Below are 21,944 nucleotides of genomic sequence, written 5' to 3'. Positions count from 1 at the left end.
CCAAGTTCAAAGGGATGGGCAGAGGCAGGGGGGGCTGGTACGGGGCTGCAGAAGGGGCCTCGCGGGGCTGCTCCCCTTGCAACCCGGGCAGCAAGGGTTGAAAGTATAATGCTGTGTATTTTCAGTGTGGAATGTATGCCTGGGTGACACAAAGCCAAGCTCAAAACATCCCCCAAAACTCCAAACTCCTTGCAGAGTGACCCCAGAAGGAAGGGGCAAACATCCTCACATGGGCTTCTGAAAAACAGCCATACCAAAGGGGATGCTTGGCTGGTCTCATTCCCTAGGAATAGCTGAATGCTCCTGCTGCTGTGCTTCCCTACCAGTACACTGCTTTTTGGCATCAAAGGGGTGTGTGTGTGTGTGTGTGTGTGTGTGTAGTTCAAGGACATTACAAAACTGTCAGAACAAGTATAGGTACAACCTTCTTCCCTTACTCTGAGGACTGGATGTGTCTCTGGTGCAGCCTGACTTGCTGGCCAAGAAGAGACACAATGAAACTGGGAATGCTGGAAGGAGCAGGAAGTCAGCACATTACATGATACCTGGCTGCTCAAAGCATCATCTCAAAGCAGCTTCCTGCCCTCAGCAGCCCCCCACTCAGGTAAATGGCTCCATAGCATAAAGTGACCCCAAGGACTGCAGACTCCTCCCTCCCTCTCATCCTCTTCCTCATTCCCCATGCCCACAGACCTATGCCGTATCCACTGGAGCACTGCAGCTTCAGGTGGCTGTTGAGCTGCGTGGGCAGAGCACACTGGCCCTGCATCTCCCTGCAGAGATGAAAGGAGCCGCTCCAGGTGCCATCCTTCCGGCAGTGAATCACATTGCTTCCACGGCCCTGGGAAAGAGACAAGGAGATAACAAGGATGGTCACAAAAACAACAAGAAGGACAGCAGGTGCAGGGTGAGAGGGGAGAAGCGGGCAGAGCCGAGCTGGGAGCAAAGTTCTGGAGCTGGCAGAGCCCCAGCTGGGACTGCAGGTAGTGGGGGGCAAGGAAGGACTTCCCTGCTGAATAATAAATAAAAGGGAGGCTGCATTGCACACAAAAGCACACGCACGCCTCCTCTATGCAATGTTATGTCTTTACAAGGTCTTTGCAAGGTCTCTACATTAAAATGGATCCACTCTAGCTGCAAAAAAGGTGCGTTCACCCCATCTGCCCTCTTTCCTCTTGCTGAAAGGTTCGTGTTGACTGCAGACAACCTTTTCCCTCTTCCATTTTCTAACTAGTTGCATCATATTTGTCTCAAAAAAGAAAGAATCCCCAATGGCCATCTGAAGGAAGAAGGGAAGCGGGACACGAGAGGGATGCTTAGCAGGGCAGAACGTGCTCTTTAGAGCTTGGCTGCCTTGAATGACAGCAAGCAAAGAGGCAGAGACAGACATGCACAGAGGCAAGTGTAAAAGAGAAACAAATCCTCTGGTGTGGGAATGGGCAAGGAATGGAATATGACATTTCTCTTACAGAAAAGATTCTCTGTACAATACTGGAGAATGAATACCAAAGTCCAGGGAGAAATACCATGCCCTTTAGAAACAACAAAGCGACGTGCAGGCAATTTTTTTGGGGATTTTTGCACAAGCTGTTCTGCAGGAGCTGCGAGCCTCACTGCCACAAGGCAGTGGGGACATTCAATGGGAAGGTGCTGGGGTTGGGCTCCAAGCCTCCCACAGTGACCCTGCTCAGTGCAAGAACCAGACAGGATCTCTGTTTCTCTTGCATTGCTGCCCTCAGCCTACTCACCCTGCTATTGGAGACTAGGGTGGATGTCTTTGGGGATTCTGTAACGTGCTCTGTATACTGGATCCCAATTCCACCAGGGATGCTGAATTTGCCTTTGGAGCTTTTCCCTGCGCCCCATGCCCCTTGTTGCAGAGGGATCTGCACAAGTCTCTTGTACAGACACGGGAAACTGCACTGCATTCAGTGCTAGCCTTGTGTATGATACCCTAATCCTTTTTTTGCTCAGCTTCGTTGTTGAAAACAATGTTCAGTGAGATGCAAAGTGGTCTCATTGGCAGACTATTGCATGGGAGCTGCATTCCCTCCTCTAGACATCTGGCCATTGCCAGATGTAATAAGAAAATCTTATGAAAGTGTAATGGAGCAGATGGACTCAGGATGTGATCCAGTTTGGTGACTCCCACCTAAAGGCCAGTCTTGCAGAGTGCAATTAATTTAGATCTGACCACTGATTTGTGCAATGTGCAGAAATGGAAGACCCTGCCTCTGGATGCTGGGGAGGTACCTGCTTAAATGACCATTACACTGCTGGTGATTAAGAGATGCCATCTGTAGGGCTGAGTAATGATCTTTCAGCACAGTGACGAGTTCAAGAAGAGACGACTAAGTGATAATTGAGCACAATTTGCTGTTTTAGCAAGTGTGTTGCACTTCCACCACAGTTTGCATGCCAGGGTTCAATTATGATTTCTAAAGGTGAGCCATGAAACCTGATTTATGTTCCTAGAGTTGGCTGTGCTCTAGAGTACTATTGTGTAGTTTCTGCTATGTGCTCAGAGATCCCAGGATATCCATTGCTATAGTAACATCCTGTCCATCATTCCCTGACCTGCAAAATCTCTTGTGAAAATCCCTGCTGGGTTTCTTGCTTGGATGCAATGTGCATTATCACCTTATATAGCTGAGAGAGACTTAGTGGGGTTTAATCCTTAAATAATTAACACCTCTCAAGTGGTTCTGGCTTGTGCCAGGAGTCCTCCCTCATCTTCTGTTGTCTGTTTTCTAGGATATCTGGAAATACCTTTCTCTGCAAATCCCCTTCTTAGGATGTTATCTGCTTCTCTGCTCAAGGTACCTTTGCATCCAAGCAGTCACTACAATCTTCCTTACACTGAACAGAGATGTAGCTGTATCTCTCACTTTCCACAGCTCATTTGTTGATGTAACCCTAACTCCAATCCCTGCCTCTCTTCACGTCTAGCTCCTTCCAAAGCAACCATAAGGCCCTCATACCATTTGTTAGTGCCCTGGTGCAGTCAGTCTGAGAAAGCAGAGATGCACAAAGGTGCTGCATCCCAGAGCTTCCCACCCAAATTGCACCCATCTGTGCATTTCCTACATCTCAAAAAGTCACAGCAGCCAAAACAATCTTCTTTAGGGTGTTCTGATACACAACCCTAGGCTCTGCCTCTCATTCCCATCAAGTAGGCAGGACAGCTTTTGCAGGGAACAAATGCAGTTTTCCAGCCTCAGAAACCTCACTGCTGTTTCTGCTGTAGCTTTTAACATTTGGAACAGGTGTCAGAGTTGGGTCTTGAATCACTGACACCATAGCAGGGCTGATCCCTTTTTCGTGCATCCTCAGGAGTGATATTACAAGGCTTCTGACAGAGCACTGTGCTGTCTGCAGTGCATATAAGAACAGCTTCTACATCCCCACTTTCTCTTCCCCAGCATATGAAGTGGCAGCAGCACTTCTGGGAGAAATTACTTACTTCACAACTATAATTAACTCTAGTGAGGAAAACCAAGTATTTCAAACACAATATTAAAAGCCAGACCTACTTTATCAATGAACAAAGTTCCTAGGTAATCAAAGGCAAGATGCTGATTTATGCCAGATGAGGATCTGACCCTAACAATTAATGACACCTTGCAGCCAAAAAAAGCCATGAAAGGTCAGACAGTTCACCTGTACGGTGACAATCCCTATAAAACATCATATGACATATATATAACAGCATCAGCAAAAAGAACTGGAGAAAAAAGCAAAGTGAAGGAGAACGAACAAACAGGATGAGTGCACACACCTCATACTCATTCATTATTCCTTCTCTCCTCCTGTGTTAATGTAATACCAGAAACCATATTTGATTACACCTACCTACATCATAGAGCCACTAGAACAGATTTTCCAACCAATTACTCGTCCAGCCAGTCATTTCTTGCTACTCCCCTATTGTTAACAGTTAATAAATACCATTACTACAGTCTTAAAAATATTTCCAGGCTCTCTGAAGTAGCTCTCTTCTTTTACTTTAATTACATATTTCCTTTTTCCATCTCTCTGCCTCTGGTCTCAAGTGATCTCAAGGGAGGTTTGGCACTTGATCCCTCCAAGATCAGAGTCCTCAAGGACCACAAGATAAAAACTCACTTTCATGGTGTGAGATGGTGAGGATAAGAAAGACTCACCGACTGACTGTCATCATCTTCACACTTGATCCTGCACTCGCTGTTGAACTGGAAGCCATTGGAGCACTGGTAGAGCCCATGGAACTTGGAAGGTGGAGGGTCACACGTAACAGGCACACAAGCACCTGGCAGCCATGTGCCATCCTGAGTGCACTGGATCTTAAAGGCCCGCCTTCCCATGCAGAAAAAAAACACAAGACCGTTTAGTGAGCAGCTGAGTCAGCTAAGAGCCTTTAGAGCTTCTGAGCTCTGCTAGCAGGTGCAGGGAATGAGAGTGCTTGAGCTTTTAACACCTGGGGAACAAATTGTGAATCTGCAGCATGAGGTCTCTGAGTGAAAATAATGATTATTTGTAAAGCCAACACTCAGCCTGAACTCCTCTTTTGGCCTTGAACATATCTCCCAAAAAACTGCTTCCCGGCCTTGTGGGCTGTGGTTGGTTTGAAGTGGGTTTGTGCCAAGTCAGAAGGACACAACAGTACAACTTTCCCATACGGTTTCAAAGGGGACTCTCCAGTCTGCATATCAAAGAGTACCTCTAAGGTAAGGTCTGTTTTGAGCACTGGCAAAGATTTACAGAGTGAGGTGCCAAATGGCCCCTTGAAAGTGCACAACTGTCTTCATGTAGGAAGTATTCAGTGGTGTTCCCTACAGCACCCTGCTATGAATTACTCATCTTTTTTTCCCAAAGTCTTTTTGACCTGTGGCTTTCTGAATCATGCTGACTGTGTGGCAGTGCTATTTTACGTACTTTCTTGCTTTTCTGGAGGATCCAGGAACATGGTAACCTGGTTTGCATTTGTACTTGCAAAATGAGCCCACTTTGTGCTTATCTTCCAGGCAACGAGTGGTCTGAAGATCTGCATTAGGGACGATGGAGGGTGCTCGACACATCAGTTCACACAGAGCCTCTGGAAAGGACCACAGCCCATCCTCCATGCAGGTCAAGTTGCTGTTGTTCCCTGAGAAGGACAAAAAGCAAAGTTAACAACGATCAGCAGGAGCGTTTTTATTTCCCAAATGTCATTATACCCATAATATATCAACAGCCACCTCAGTTGGCTCGGCACATTCAACTGTCCTATGCATCTTTTCTTTCTACATGATGGTTTTAAATCATTAAGGACTCTGTTTTCAGGAGACAACAGGCAGACAGTGCTTATGGCAGGAAATGCTATAGCGTAGGTGAAACCTCACTGGCTTTGTATTTCTCTTCCTTATTTTGCTCTCTGAAAGAGAGCCTGCTTTGTACATCAGCTCCCTCCTCTCCAAAGCCACGAAGCCACCCACCTTAAGGCAGTGTTCAGTGTCATTACATTCTTCATTATACTTCTGCGTTCTACCCGTGCACCAAATCAGTTCTTTTTGTTTCAATTTTAAGCCTTTTGGAGCAGCATCTGTTTGTTAGCATTACAGTCACTACTCCAGCACGTTGAGGAGCCATTCTCAGCTGAGGACTCTCAGTCCTTGGGGACTACTGTGATAAATATGATTCATAATACTCATTAGAGACTTGTTTTCCTGAGGAAGCTTTCCTGGCCAGCACCTTACAGGTAAAAGGTATGATAGATCTCCTTGCCTCTGCTGTGACCTACTTGACTTCAGAAGGTTAAGCTAAGAGTAGCTTTGTCTCAGTGCACTTCACGTTCTTTGTTATTTTATACTCTATGTTAAAAAGGAATAAGCTTTTCCTAAGAAACAAAACACAGCTATGAGCCACTAACCCTTCAAAAATCCCTAAAACTCTATTGAAATCCTTGAGCATTGCTGCAGGAACTCTTCTCGACCCACAAGGCGTATTTTCAGCAGTCAGCCAACTTTGGTGTTATCCAAAATAATACTGACAAACTGCAAACCCCAGAGCAATGCCTCCTCCTTGAGACGAAAGGAAGAGAGCCTGGGCATGATGCTGGAATTCAAAGAAGAAAACAAAAGGCTCTGGAGGGCTCAGGAAGTTATGTGGAGGAGCCCTTCTGCCCTTTCCACAAAGATAAGAGAAGTTTCATTAAATCAGCCCTGGCTTTCTCTCTCCCCTCCCCAGCTGTGGATGATTGCAGAGGTATTTTGAACAGAAGAAAGCTCTTTTCTGGAGCACGAGCATGCTCCTCTGACTCATGCAGCAGCTCTGCAGACCAGTCATGGTGATATCATACTACCACTGCAATGTGATAAGCTGTGACATTACCGACGGTGCTGTCATGACGTCAGTGATTGAATTAGGAGTGAGTCATTTGAACGCCACTCTCCAGAAGTTTAGTGGCAACATCTATTAGTCATCACCGATGGCTGAACACCAAGTGGTGCCATTAACTTACAACTCACAGAATGTCTGGACAAAAGTGAAGTGATGCTAAAACCCACAGCTGTACTCCCTGACCCGTGGTGGGTTATGGGTCCTGCAGCTACCCCTGCCAGAGTCACCAGCCCCTGCTGGTCATGACTTCTACTCTCTGATGCTCAGCCACTTGGATGCTTGGGGTAATTTTACATTCCTCCAAGTTCATTAACATCGGTTCATTTAGTGGAAGGTTTCTGTGCCCGTGGCAGGGGGGTTGGAATGAGATGATCTTTAAGGTCCCTTCCAACCCAAACCACTGTATGATTCTATGATTCATGAACATTGTTTTCATGCTCTCCCTCGAAAAAACTCCAAGGATTTTCAGTTAAAAAAACCTCGTTGGTGAAAATGATCCTCTGAGGATGGAAAAAGGGAATTCTTTGATAAAAATCTCCCCCTTGAGCCTTAGCTTTCACTGTGGGTTGGCTTCTTGTGGTTACCTTCCCAAGTCTGAGTTAAAAGAATTGAGTGATTTGGTTATGAGTTAAAAGAACTGAGTAATTTGGTTATGTATAAAGAAATCAACAAACATATCCTTTCACTGAAACGTGGAATACTTCACATACCTCTTCTGGAATGTGCAGTGAATCCTAGCAGAGGAGGTGACACCAAGTGTACAAAAAGAGCTTATACAGCAATTGTACCTGGGTCAACAAGGGCAGTTAAGATTACTTCAGTGCAAGATGACATGTTTATTTGGCTTTAATGTTCTTTCAAATTAACAGTGATAAATTTTCTTGTTTCCTGAGGACCGGATCAGAAAGGTGAGCTGACAGTGAGCAAAAGAGTGGATGGTGCTGAGCAGGATGGGGATGCTACCACCAAAGCAGCAGGAAGGATCAGGGAGAAAAAGAGAGAATGTAGGAGAGAATGTCATTTTTAAGAATGAGAAGTTGCAGAGATTCTCAAACATGAAGAAAAGAGAAAGTCAGAATTAGGGCAAGACAAGTGAGCAAAATAGAGAAGTGATGGGTGGACCAGGAAAAACAATGATGGGGGACTGTGCCACTGGGATGTGGAACTTTTCAGTCTTCTCCCTCCTTTCCAAGCTTGTGGAGGAGGCATAGAAGGGAGGCAGGCACAGAAAAAAAGCAAAGGCATGGGAAAAGATGAGAGTTCAATTTGATTGATCCCCATGACTTTTCTGTGTTTTGGTTGTATGGAAGTAATATTCAGCGTCGTTCCTGCCCGGCCAGCCACGATCAAGCAAAGGTCAAAGGAAGGTAACAGGGAGATGCAAAGGAACTTAGCTTCTAATATAAATAAACCTTCCCTAGACTCTCATAATTCTTCATACTTAAAACATCATAAAGAATTCTAAAAAAGCAGCAAAAGTACCATATATTACTGGCATCAGTCTGTGCTAGCTGTGCAGCCTTTCCCAGCTCGGTACCCCCTGTTACCTTTCAGAAGAGCAGGAGGTCGGCACGTGAAGGAACATTTCTTGCCAAAGGTGGTCCCCTCGCTGCAGTTGAACGTGGCTGGGTACACGTGGTATTGGTCTGGGACACCGCAGTCCACAGGCTCACAGGTCACCTGCTTGCTCCACTTCCCATCCGTGCAGGTCATGGTGATGCTGGACTCCGTCTGGAGGAAGAGACACAACTAAGCCATCACAGCCAGCAAAGGAGAGACCAAAGCTGTTTAAAGCCTGGTAACAACCATTGATTTTGTGTCTCACAAGTAAAACAAAGTCACTAGAGTGCCTTGGGGCACCAGGGCCATGCACACTTGACAGATAGACTCCTCCTGTAGGATTCTGCAATGGACAGACCAAAGAGCATTCTGCCCATATGTTTACTTGGCAGAAACTCTCAATAAGAGAGGTTGAATAGAGTTAGTTACTGTGCTCTGACTTCCCCAAAGCCACCGTAATGTCAATAGCTACATCAAAACTACACTTCTATGGGTTTGAGGAATAACCCAACAACGCAGCAGACCGAAATCCTGAGTACAGAATAAACAACACATCTGCCTTCTAACCCAGAAGGGAAAATGGTCACAGATTAGATGCAATGATTTTGAAAGCACGACTCTTCCCCCCATACCAGAATAAAGAGAGGGACGGGAGAAAGAGAAATGTGAGAAACACAAACACAAGATATTGTGGAAGGGGAAGATACCAGCGAGGAATCTGACCAAGCTGTACAGCAGCACTCCTTTGTCCCTGGGGAATATTTTATTCAGGCTGGTACGCTCGCAGGAGATTTGCACCGCCAGCCATTGATCTGGCTTTATAAAAGGAAGGGAAATTTTTCTAGCACACATCAAAGAGACCTGGATTCCCTTTTTGCAAAAACACCCTAATGGTTTCAGCAGAAGTTCAGACCTGTCTCTCTTTGATATATGGTTGCATTCAGAATGGAAAAAGCAGTCCCAGAGCTGAGAAACTGGACACTTCCCAAGTGGGCACAAAACCCCTTTTCTAGACCATGCAGTTTATTTAAACAGGGAGCACTGCTGATAGGAAAAAAATGCCTTTTCTACACATTTAGAGTAGCACATTTGGGGATTCATGGAATGCTCAGGTGAAATGACACTCTGTGTTCTCATTCCAGTCATTTTGCTCCCCAGTGGCTCTTAATTCTTTATTGTCCAGTGGACTGTTTGCACTATCATATATATATATATATATTCTGTAGCTAGATGATGACTTGAAGATGTCTGTGTTTTCAGGAGGTTGCTGTGCAATTCTGATGGCCACAGGAGAAGAGATGACAGCATATTCCCATGTCTTCATATTGCACGTGCATAGCAGCAGCAGCACACTTGTGTTCCAGGCTGGGCGGCTCCAGGACGCAGCAAAGCCTGCATCCCCCTTAGCAGATGCTGTTATCAAGTTGTGCTCCAGCACTGTGGCTGCAGGACACCTCAACAGCAGGAGGTTAAAGCATAAACCCAAGGGGCTATCCAAACATAAAGGAAAAGGGGCTGGGACTGTATTCTGCTGGATGCTAGCTCTACACAGAGCACAGGGAGGCTCTATCAGTGATGGAGCTTCCACTCCAATAATTCATTGCTTAGTCTTGGTGTGATCTAGTTTGAGAATAAAAGATTGCTCCTTCTAGCTGATACCTGCTGTTGAAACACACTGTGGGGCATAAGGGAGTTTCTCCAGTGACAGAACTGCTTATCAGATGCTGCTCTACAGAACACCAAATAAGGAGTTCAAATTGCAGAATATAATACAAAAATGGAAACAGATGCAATATCTATGCACAACAGTCACACCTTACAAAAATGGGCAAGAATGTCTTGTCCAAGCCAGCACTTGTGAGGGCATGGTCTTTGTTAGCTGAAGGCTGCAGGACATGACAGCCTTTTGGAAACGCAGCATCCCTGGGGCCACCCTACCTTGGAAGTGATCTCCTGGTACAGCTATACCTCACTGTGCTTTATTTCAGCCTCCTAGAACTCGATGTGACAAAAGATCAGTCTTCTTCATGTTCTCAACTCTGGCATTTTCTCCAGGCACTTTCCCAAGGAAACTACTAACCAGTCTGGAAGAGCCACCTCCTTGCAGACCCAGATGCCTTTTTCTTCTCCTGGCACACTGGCATGGCCATTCCCACGCAGAGAAGCAGAGCCCATGTGGGTAGGACCCGTACTTCTCATCTTTTTCCAATGATTTATTCCACGCTTTATATGATGGAAGCTGATGGTCAGATGTAATAATGAAACATTTTAGAGCAGCGTAACTTCAAGTGATAGGAGTGCATGTGTGTAGCAGGACATAACAGAGCCAGCTTCCCACCATGCAGCACGACGACGGCTTTGATTTTAAGCGCAGAGGACAACGCTACCCCAGAAAGCATTGCAGATGGCACCCACTGGCTTACAGCTTCTCCTTCCCAAATGTGCCACTGGAGAGTGGGATCACGGCAGCACCTGGCTGCAGGACCTCAGAAGGAAACACCTCGGGCTACCTGCATACAGCACAGCCCAAGCACTGCTGCCCTGGGATCTGACGTCGGGTCTTTGTGGCAGCATCTGCGCCTGCCTTTGCAGATCTCCCACCTGACGCCTGAGCAGGCATGTGCCTGTTTCGCCTGTCTGCTCTGACAAGGTCACCCTGCACACAGCAGCCCACGCAAAGCACTCGGTTTTCTCATCTGGTTTATTAGCTGTCACTTTGGGCACTTTGTGCTGCTTTGACTGGCATCGCAGCAACCGCTTCCCTTCGCGTCCTGCCTTCCAAAAGAGGTTTAGGCAAGGAGGGAGGGCAGGAGAGAAGGAGAAAAGAAGAAGAAGAAAAAAATACAGGTTGAAATGCAGTGGAGAGGATGCAAATTTAAACAAATCTAGTGTCAGAAAGATTTGTTTCTCGGGACTTTTAAGAGCTTGGGAGAATTCATGTCTCCTTCCTGCTGCCCGAGATCCCAGCTGGCTCCTTCTTCAAGCGATGCTTCACGTGTGAAGTTTCCTCTCCTTAAAAATGAACAGCTGTGCCCTCCCCTCTAAGTATTCTTCCACTTCTGCCCACTACTGTGCCTCTAATTGAACCCACATGAGCCTTGCTTTCTTTTCCTGGCATGATTGATGATGCCTTTGCACAACATTAGGGAGCTGCTGGGTTTTAAATAACACCTCTTGACCAGAGCAGCAGTGGTGGTAGCTTCAAGGAGAGATGACAATAAGGAACTGAATGAGCGGGGCTTTCAGTGAAGGACAAGGGGGAGGAAGGCAGTGAAAGACAAAGGGGGGAAGTGGGAGAGAGGAGAAGAAGAAAGAGCGATGGAGTTGTCAGGGGGGTGGGAGGACATTGGGGGAAAATGAAAACATCCCGGGATCTTCTTTGTGAAAAAGATACGTGATGGCTCTGCCTCCATCAGCATGCCAGCCCATTTTGTTGTTGTCGAAACCCCTAAATGAAGATGAGAGGGAGCCTCAGAGAAAGAAAACAGCTCAGGTTTTGTTTTGTTTCGTTTTAACAGCAGCAAATGGTTTCTGCTGCACATGGGGCTGATGTGTTTTAGGGTTTGGTGATTTTATGGAGTTTTACAGGGTTTGGGAACAGGAACTTCTCAGAGAGCAAAGATGAATGAAGTTTTTTTCCCCAAGCTTTTTTAAAATGGGGGCTTCAAGAAGACACAGAGGCCAGAAAGTGCAGGAACTGTTCGGATGATTTTCAAAAAACCTTTAGAAGTAAAAGATTGATTTGAAATGTGACTTGTGCCCTTCCATCTCCAAGGTGCTTTTGAAAACTTTGCTTTTAATTCTCTGTTCATCTTTTCTTTTAATTTTTTTTCCTGCCTTTCAGTGAATTACAGAAGATGGATGTGGTTCAGATGCTAAACCAGAGCATCCTCACTTGTGTGTCAGTCATCATCAGCATGCTGCAGTCATGGGCCATCAATGTTTGGGCTGCTCTTTGAGGCACTGCACCTCTCCTTTGTCTCCTTCTCCCTCAAGAATGAAGTATCAGCACGTATAAAACTCCTTTCCTTCCTCCTCCTTGTGGAGCCCTCCACACTGTCAGTTAAGCAGGAAAAACACAGCCCTTGTCCCACCAACCAGTCTAACCAGGACACACACCCAACTGAATTACAGCAGTGAAAGAACCACCAGCTTTATGGAAAAGCATGAAGTCCCATGAGCAGAGATAACAAGCCACGTATCCCATCTCATCTCCAACTGCCTGTGATCAGAAGAAGAACCGAAGCTGGGAAAGATTTGTGGCAGGAGCACCATGCAATTCAATACAACACAATGCAAGGAGTCCAAACCACAGATTCTGGAGTTGCTCTGATAGTTCATTTCTTGCATGCACGTTCCACAAATTCTGGCTTGAAACACCTTACAGAAAGAAATAAAACAAGATGATGTGGAAAGAAACTGTCTGTTCCTATTCAACAGACCTCTGAAGCACATGCATATACTTGCAAAGCATGTGCTGATAGCACTCTGCTGAGCAGGGACATCTCTAAGATGCTTCACTCCATCCCTGCACAGCACAGAGCAAACAAATCCATAGGGCTCTCAGATTGTATCAGTGGTAAAAAGACAAAAAGTGCAATAGTAGAGCAGAGAGAGAGGAAGGATGTTGTAATAAGCAGTGAATCACATGAGCTAAGGGTGCTAAAAGACTCCGCTCCTGTCATATGAATCTGATCAAGGCTCCGAAACCAAACTTCTCAGAGCAAAACCATACACAGTTGGCTGAGCCTCCCCAAAAGGTACTTTTTGCATTTAAATAACGCAGCGCTGGTGAAACACGTTTAGGCTGCTTTATTTGGTTTTGGATTCCTGTGCGCTCAATGTACAGATCATTTCCAACTATTTCCTGGTTCAGCCATTCAGGCTCGTTTGAGAACTTGTTTTCTGTTCTGTAAAACTGCTCAGCTGGAGCTGGGGTTCTGGTGCTGATGCCAATTAGGGTGGAAGAGGCCCAGCTCGCAGGGTCCTGTATTTGTTTTGTAATTGAGTTGAAAGGGCTGACTCATTCCCCTCCTCTCTGTCTCCCCTCTCTGGGAGCTCGTGAAGAACACGATAGTTCACAACTACAGACAAGCTGCCGAGAGCAGCTGCCTGCCCCCAGCCCCAGATGTGTGTGCTGTCCCACAGCAGGCAGGAAGGTGCCAATGGAGGCCACCACCACCCCATCATGACAAGACCTCTGCTTCAGACACATGCCCACATACCATGTGCACATTTTGCCCCCAAATAATGCATCTGTGCGTTTTCCCAGTGCTTAAGGAAACTGGCAGTTCTTCTGAATGCCTCGTGCTCTGCACTGGGCCATGTGCATTTGTGAGATTGGATTACTGCAGGAGAACAGCAAATGAAACCCAAACCACTGGGATGAGTTTTCTATGCTTTGGTTGGAAGCAAACAGATTTACATGCTTCCCCCTCCCTGATATGCATTTCAGCGTGCTGGGAAGCAGGTGGACTGAGATGCTGCAAAGGAGTTAAGACATTGTTAGCCCCAACACTAGGAACAAAAGGAGAAATTTTGCTTAGAAACTGAAAAATAGAAAAAAAATAGAAAAATAAACACCCCACTCCCAAAAAAAACAACCCAAGAAACTCCATTTAGTTGAGTAAAGCCAGTGAGATCAGAGAAGGCCTGTGCACACAATTAAACATTTTGGGTTAAAAAATCATAGAATCATAGAATGGCCTGGGTTGAAAAGGGCCATGATGATCATCTAGTTTCAACTCCCCAGAATCTCTAAAATTGGGCAACATCTGAGATTTGCTCACTGTCAGAACCTCTTCACACAGTCAGACGGCTCCTACTTGGACAAAAACTATTTGGATAAGGTCCTGTTCCAAAGCTGAGCTGAGATTTTGGGTTATTTCTCAACTTCTCCACACCCATTTGCTCATCCATCTTTCGTCGGTCACACAAAACCAGCAGCACAAACCTGGCTCTTGCTGAGATCGTCATCCCTCTGGACCTGCAGAATGTAGCCCGTCCTGCAGCTCACGTTGCACTGGGCTCCGTTGTACCACCCGCCCCCGGTGCAGTTCAGCAACGCGTTGTCGATCTCCAGCTTCTGGCAGTCTGTGGCTTCGCAGGAGTAATGGACACAGCTGTGGGGAGACAAGAAGTGGCATCTGCATTCAGTTCCTTCATTCAAAAAAAAAAAAAAAAAAGAAGCAAGCTTGTGTGCCAGGCTGCAGGGATAAGATTGCACGCCGGACCCACTCAGCAAATTGCTCCTGACCAACCAGCACAGCCTTTAGCTGCATCTTCTGAAGGACCGGGGCAGTGGGAATGGTGATGACAACGAGAGCAAATGACGGGTCTTGTGGCAAAAGGGAAGGGCCTGCCAAGTCTGCAGAATGGCTTTCTGTTCTGCAACACTCTCAGAGAGAAACAACACAAACAACAGCAGCATGGCCTTCATGCGCTGTACCAACATGCATCTGTACATGTGAGCAATCCTTCCAGAGCAGTGCTTGTGCCCCATCCGAGCTACAGTCTCTGCTGAATTCAGGAGTGCCTGATACTGCCAGTGATAACTGTGCATGTGTGTACGTGTGAGGAAGGGTTTCTCTTATCTCTGCGAAACTCGATAGCAATCAACACATCCACTTTATTCCACTTCACGGGGAACACCAAATATCAGTCGTGTAGCTGTGTTGATAAGCTCTTATCAAGCTCAGCAGCATGCTGTCATTTCAGATCTCTCTGGTTGCTGTCCTGCCATCCAGAAAATGTTTCCCCAGATAGAAACTCAGTGCTCTCCCGGCAGTGAATTATTCTAACATTCAGCATAACTTGTAAAAAGAGCATTTTGTTTTATTCCTGTATACTCGGAGATGTCTAGCAGACATCAGATCTTTAACCATTTCTGATGACCTGAGTCAAACATTTTAGCATATCATGAAATGGAGTGTGGGACGGTCAGTGAAAGTATTGAGAATCCTAAAGAAAATGCAAAAATATTCTGCTGGATTTGTGACAGTTTCTGGGGTTAAAGTCTTCTACAAAGCAATTTGCCTTTGCTGAGAGTTAAACTGAATTTAAATTACATACAGCAAATTCTGAGGAGGGAAAATCTTGACATCATTCACCAACTTTATGAGTGAAGAACCCAAAACACCAGAAGTTACAGAAGGAAGTAATGCATCAACACACATCTCTTGAAACTCATTACAAGCCAGATATTCCTATCTCCTAGAAAACAGGTTAAGAGCCACCAAAAAGCCATCCACCTCACTAAGCACAGGACTTAGCATGTCCATGATGTTTTGCTGTGTTCAAAGCATTGTGCAGACATAATCTAATTAATTTTCATGACACCCCTGTGAGACACCTGGGTTGGTGTTGTTATGCCCACATCAGCGATGGAGAAGCACCTTTGCACATGTCTCTGCTGAGTTCCGTGCCAGGTGAAATGACAGCATTATGATCTCCACAGCTCATTTCTCTGTCCCAGACCAGTGCTATATGAGAAGTGCTTGCTGCCTGTAATTTAAGGTTGCTTGTTCAGTGGCAGCCCTTCCCTGCAGTGTGATGGGCTGTACGCAATTCCTACATTCAAGCAGATCTTATTTTCTCACCCTGCACAAAGTACTGACATCAATGGGGCTGAGGAAGAAGAATTCTGCCTCTGCACTGGCCAGCTCAGTACCCTCATACACAACACATAGCATGCGGTCTGCAGCAGTATGACTGATTAGTGGTGCTCATCACAGAGCACAATGACCCTGCTTTCATAGGACCCCTCTCCACCAAGGGCTTCATACATGTTTTCCAGTCACTGCAACTCACTGCATGACATACAAATTTAAACTGCCACTGATTTCACTTTTCACTGATGAGTAAGGCTGTGCATGAGACAGGGGAAGAACAACTGGCTGGTACAACCTAGAGCCCAGGTGGCCTCCTCCTGCAGGGAAACAAGGTGAGAATAGACAATGCCCAATACGAATCAAATGCCCAATACAAATCAGCCAAGAGTGTGAAATGCAGCACGTGAGGCTGCCCAGGGCAGCTGGGTAGTCAGCAGTTGAGTACATCACCAGTTAATCAGAAGAGTGTCTGAACACGGACGCTCAGAGAGCGTAACCGATGAATGATGCCTCACTGAATCCTCACCACGTGTCCCAGTTCACCTACATGTGGAATCTAAGCATTATTTCATTCCCCTCCATTTCTCAGACAGGGAAGCTGCCATATGAGTTCCTTGCATGCCAAGATTCCAGAGACAAGGAAGTTGACTCATTGAGGAAAAACATGAACATCGCCGCCAAGCCATTCTCAGAAGCACAATATTGCAAACCTTCATGCCCATTGCAAAACATGCAAAATCTGAAAACATTTTTGCACAAAACTTGGAGAAGTAAAATAACAGAAGACCTCTTTCATATAATGTCTCATGTTAACCAATGTTCAACGCACTGATGTAGAACTGAATTCAGGCTTGAATGGCTTCCAAAGGAAGGATGAGCCTAAGAAAACTTTTGCAACTTGCACAAAGAGAAATCTGGAGAAACGGGGAGCAACACAAGAAGTGGCATTGCTTTCCATTTCCTTCAATGTAAAGGAGAGAAAGAATCTAATTTCTAGAGTTCAGATCAGGACACCAGATGAGCAAGCCTGGGCTTAAAAGTCCTACAGAACTGAAACGCCACAGACAAAGGCATTAAGAAACACTTATTGTGATGTTCTTCTTTCTGTTTACAAGTCCCCTTGTGGTCTTCTTAACTGGCCAGGGAACATTTTTAGCCACCCCCCCCCAGGCTCCAGATTATGCCTTGGTTAGCAGATCATCTGGGCAGCTCTCTCTGTCTGTAACTCTATATGAATGACTTCAGTGACAAACAATACAACCATTCACTTTTGTAAAAAAACAACCACTGCCACCAAATGTTTCTAATTTAAATATTTCTGGTTCTCTAGCTACTGGTTCCAATTTGGTATCAGCTACTGTCAGCCATAAATCCCAATGAATTTTGAAGTCACGATCTTGAATTGAGTTCTGCAAATGTGGAATAAAGGAGAAATGAATATCTGCAAGTAGGAAACTTAGACAAAGAACCCATCACATCCGTATTACAGAACTGTGGGTTACAGAAGCTCTTGCTTGGGTACTGTCATTTAACAGTGGTTAATCATCACATGTTCCAGAAACTGTGAAGCACTCTGGAAAGAAACAATATAGAGTATCTGAGCATTAAATCACTTCTACTATAACTGATGTTGCTTCCTGGCATGGGACAGCTCAACCCATTTTCTTGCAATCAAAACTGGGTGACTTCATCGACACTGCCTATTCCAAGTCATCCCTGGTCTATTCTGACTCCCCAGATGCATCTGGGAATTGCTTGCAAAAGTACTGGACAAAAGCCAGGAAAGTGACCACTCAACATTCCGATATAAATAGGAATCAAGCTTTGGTGCCTGGGTTATTCTCTGACGTTGTGTATTTTACCAGATCCACCTCATGATTCACCTGTTCCTGTTCTTGCTCTAAGAAAGAACAACTTCCTAAAACAACATTTTTGCACCTCTGAGTGCAAGAATTTTTTTGTAGTTCCACTGCCCGCAGTATGTTAAAAACACAGATCAAGACAAACCATTTCAGTGATGTAAAAAGCCCTGAGCTGTGTCAGTTTCACATGCAAGCTGAAGTTCTAAGCCAGTTCTTACTTTACTCAAATCCATTCTGCCCATCCCTAATCTAAATGAGCTCAGTCATTAGCCTCTAAATCTTTATTTCTCTGTGCCAATATTGGCCCCAGTTCAGCAAGGCACTTAAATATGTGCTTAACTTCAAAAGCATGGTTAAGTCCCAGTGATAGATTTGACTACAGGGGGATGTAAGCAAATAGCCGGAGGCTTTGCTAAATTGGGGTCTCGGTGACACAATCCTAGAAACATTTGTATTTTAACATGTTTATAGAAAATTGTAACAATTAAGTGGAACTCTTCCTTCCTCACACAAAAACAAACCAGCACTTCCTCCTTCGAAAAGCTTACAGCAGCCAAATGTTTTTTTCCTTAACCTTGGGGTCAAGCACTTTTCCAAAAACTCATCTTAACACAGTGCCCCAATTACCTGCTTCCTTAGCGACAGCTTTGGCACATATATATGCATAGGTGAGCATAAAGGAATGCAGCACACATTTGTGTAAGAGAGAACTTCAACCATCATCCAGTTCACAAAGTCCCTGTTCCTCAGCCTAGGCCAACCTAGGCTGCAGACCTGGAGCATCCTGAGGTTTTGTTCAGTAGCACCATGCATATATCTCACACCATATGGCCTTCTGAGGGTGTTTCTGGAAAGATTTATGGTTACAGTAAGTTTGTCTTCTCCCTCTGAAGACAGGAGCAAGTTCTCTCTCTAATCCAAAGACAGATGTGCCATTTGGAGAAGCAAAGGCTGCCTTCACATTCTTTGCTGCAGCTTCAGAAGTGAAAAAGGTACGAAGTGCAAGGGTGGCAATGAGTTTATCTTCTTTGGATTTCCAAAAAAACCCAAATTGATCTCCTTGTACGAACACAAAAACTCAAAGAAATCTACCTGAATCCTGGAGCAAGATGGGGACTGGTGAGTCTGTGCTGATCATGCCATTGGAAGAGCAGGGCAGCCCTGTTTGCATCACATCTGGTCCATGAGAGCGACCAACAGTGCAGACACCCCAGCCACGATCCCCTCAGCAATCTGACTGCAGTGCTGCCCAGTCCGACCCCAACAGCAATCCCAACAAACCCCTGGATGCAAACAGGTGGGGTCAGGAACGCACAACAACATTGAGATTTACTGAAAACACTCCATCCAGCCCCAGGTGAGCTGTGGGGGAGCAGAGGCAGGGCATGCCTGTCCCCACATTTGATGGGGCAATGGCCCCAGGGATGGGCTCGGTGCAGCCCATATTGTGAGCTGTGCTGCCCAGGGGCCCTGTGGAGCCCATAATGCACTCAGGGCCCCACACACTGGGGCAGGCCTGGGTGCCTGTGTGCTCACAGCCCCGCCAGCTCTCCACAAACAAAGAAATGGCATCGCGTTCCACTTTAATAAAAGCCAAATGATGCCGTCTGCCAATTACCAAAATGGGGCGAAGGTTAAAAACCCACTGAATTATAACACATGTCACAGACCAAAGCTCCTATGATTAACAGTTCTGTGAGAAATTCATTAATTTCACCAGAACCAAGCTGACAGAGATTGTGCTTAATGACAGAACACAGGGCAGGGGGAAGGGGCAGGGGAAAGGCGGCCCACACAGTACATAGAAAGCTGCATTAAATAACAAAAACAGAGATGAGGAGACCTGTTCTTTTGGTATAAAAAGGAAAAAAATAACTACAGTTATAAAGGGCAATTGCGTTTGCTACACTACTGAAGATTTAATTTCTTGTTGGAGGAGCTGACAGCAGAAGAGAACAAGACAGAGCAAAGGGGATGGAGTGGGCTCCTTCTCCTTGGGACCAGGTGGGATGACGGGGGAATGCTGCCCCAGGAGAAGGCAGGGAATGCCTTGCCAGGCGTGGGCAGCCCCTGCTCTTGTTTCCTACATGGCGACAAAGTCAAAGTCCTGACTGGTGAGGAACCACTGCCAAAGGCAGCCCGAATGCACAGGTTTCTATGGTGCTCAAATGACAGCGTTGGGGGGAACGATACGACTGCTTCTGCTCATCCCATTTCACTGCCACAGAATCATAGAGTCATTAAAGTTGGAAAGGACCACTAAGATCATCCATCTCTACCATGCCCTCTGACCTATATCTTCTCCACAAGGCTGAACAGGAAATAATACAAGCGCAATCATTTCAGCTACATAAGTACAAAAACAGTGCCAGAGAACTAGTTAGTCGCCATATCTGGTCTGAGGAATGCAATGTGAAAATAAAACTCATTGCTTTTACAGCCCATCTCCAGCAGTTGGGTAAAGCTTGTGGTCAGCTGTGGCAGAAAACAACAACAACAACTGGAAAAACACAACTGGAAAGTACGGAGAATTTTCTTAAATCCTCTATAAATGCCTTCAGAAGGATGGAATGGATTTTCAAAAAGAGCTAACGATGGCTAAGGACAGCTACCTATAAAGTTGGATGAGATTTTTACATTTAAGCTCCTTTTTCTCTTTTAAAGTATAAACTGTAATGCATATTTTGAGGAGGAAAAAGAAGAGCACGTGTTTTATTATCATTTATTAGGTTGCCCCTAACTCATGGGAAAGATCCATTCACCCTCATAATAAAAACAGTGTTCACATTTAAGGGCCAATATATTTCTTTTCACTCACATATTTAAAGTCTGCACCCTTGCCTAGAAGTGCCTGTATCTGCCTATAAATCCTCTCCAACCAAAATAATTCTCCTTGAAGAGAGAGAAATAATATCTCTTGTAGAGAGAAGCCAAAAAGCGGGCAAAAATATCCATGTTTACCTAAGGAAAATGAAAGCGGTGAAGTCAATGCTTGTGCATAAGAAGGAAAAGCTCCTTTCAAAAATAACTAAATAAAAAGAAATTGTATCAGGCAAATGCAACCAGTAGGGAAAGGGTAGTAGGAAGTGTGGGCTGCATGGGATCATGCTCAGATGAGGTCTGGCAAAGAACATGAGTTGTAAAAGGAGTACCTAGCCCCTAAGCTGGTTAAGATGAATACATGAAGTCCTTCTCTATGTTCTTACTGGGGAAAGCAATGAAGCAGAAAGGGAGCAAGGGGCCTTGATGCTCACCTGCCTCTTGGCTGCACAGCTCAACACACAACATCTTGGAACTGCTTAGAGCTCATGGTACAGAAGACAGCACACACCGTCACCCCAAATGATCTCACCACAGGGCCAGATGCATATCTTCCATTACAGCACTGCACTCAGTGGAAAAAACCCCACTGATTTCAACTGGCTTTGGATCAGGGCTCTCTTTCAGTCTCTGGTTCCTTGACTGACATGGGCAGCTTGAAGGTCCAACTCAGCACTGCAACCTGCAAGACCTGCAATGTTCCCCTGAACAAGAAGAGCAGTGGCTGATGTGTTAGAGAGCAAAGGGCTGGGACAGTGAGCTGCACTGGCAACACAAAACACTCCCAAAAATTCAAGGAAAAGGAGGAAAAAAAAAGCAGCAAAGAGAGGGTGATCCTTCTTCAGGAGATTTCTCAAGGCTGCGTCGCTGCACTGCAGAGGCCCTCTGAAGCTTTGCCTAAGGGGAAAGCATTTTTTAATAAGGAAATAACTTTCTAAACACAGAGCACTTCTAATTTCGTAAGCGAACAAACGGTTCAGTCCCCACTGCAAAACAAGAGGGAGGAATGCGATCCTGTGCCCCCGTGTGCTCCCTGTGCTTTGCACCTTCCACGGGTCCTTCTCCCTCTTTTTCTGTCCCTCCTGCACTGGGCTTTGGCCAAACATGCACAAACTGCACTTCTCATCTGCAACTCGGTGCTGCTGTCTTTGGGCCTCTCCATTTACACAACCTATTGCACGGAACGATCAGACTCCTTGAATCTAGGTCAGAACACACTGACTGGATTGATTTAGCTATAGATATACTCTTTTTTCTTTTTTTTTTTCCTCTTTATTATTATTTTCCCTTCCCTCTCCCCTTTCTCACCCTCCCCCCTTTCCTGGAATCAAAGCAGCTCCTAAAAGCACGCCAGAACATTATCAAAAACCTGACAGCCTGCTTAGGAGGCTGAGCAGAGCTTTGCTGGGATGTGCGACTTGTTTTACTATTGCTGCCGCTATGCTATGACGACCGCTCACAACTTGGAATTCACAGCAGGAAAAAAAAAATGATTCTTTCAGGGGTTTTGCTAAATTCTCCCCTCTTCTTTTCACCGCTCCGCTGAAAGGCTCCGCAAAGCTGCCGCACCAGAGGCCACCAAAGGTCAGCATCTCTGTGGGATGCTGTAAAGCAGAGACCGAGAGGGGTTGGTGGTGATCTATTGATGTGTCTGCAATAACAACAAGAATAAAACGGCAGCCATAAACCTTTCATCCTGGGGGGTCCCACTGAGCTTTTCAGAACGCGGGAAGGA

The 21,944-nt window shown here is 45.6% G+C and overlaps 1 protein-coding gene across 1 annotated transcript in view; it reads right to left on the bottom strand.

The window, feature by feature from the left end:
* The window catches only part of PAPPA (pappalysin 1), a 172,590-nt gene that overhangs the window by 27,924 nt on the left and 122,722 nt on the right, over positions 1-21,944 (bottom strand). Inside the window, exons 14-18 of the mRNA XM_052669628.1 lie at positions 13,871-14,039; positions 7,905-8,088; positions 4,915-5,125; positions 4,164-4,335; positions 694-841 (exon numbers count right to left, since the gene is read on the bottom strand). Of these exons, the coding sequence (XP_052525588.1) occupies positions 694-841; positions 4,164-4,335; positions 4,915-5,125; positions 7,905-8,088; positions 13,871-14,039 (884 nt within the window). The remainder of the gene's footprint in view (positions 1-693; positions 842-4,163; positions 4,336-4,914; positions 5,126-7,904; positions 8,089-13,870; positions 14,040-21,944) is intronic.

Source organism: Tympanuchus pallidicinctus, unplaced genomic scaffold, assembly GCF_026119805.1.
Source record: "Tympanuchus pallidicinctus isolate F22 unplaced genomic scaffold, pur_lepc_1.0 scaffold8, whole genome shotgun sequence".
NCBI classification, from domain to species: Eukaryota; Metazoa; Chordata; class Aves; order Galliformes; family Phasianidae; genus Tympanuchus; species Tympanuchus pallidicinctus.
Note: the sequence above shows the minus strand (reverse complement) of the source record. Positions and strands in the feature narration are given on the sequence as shown.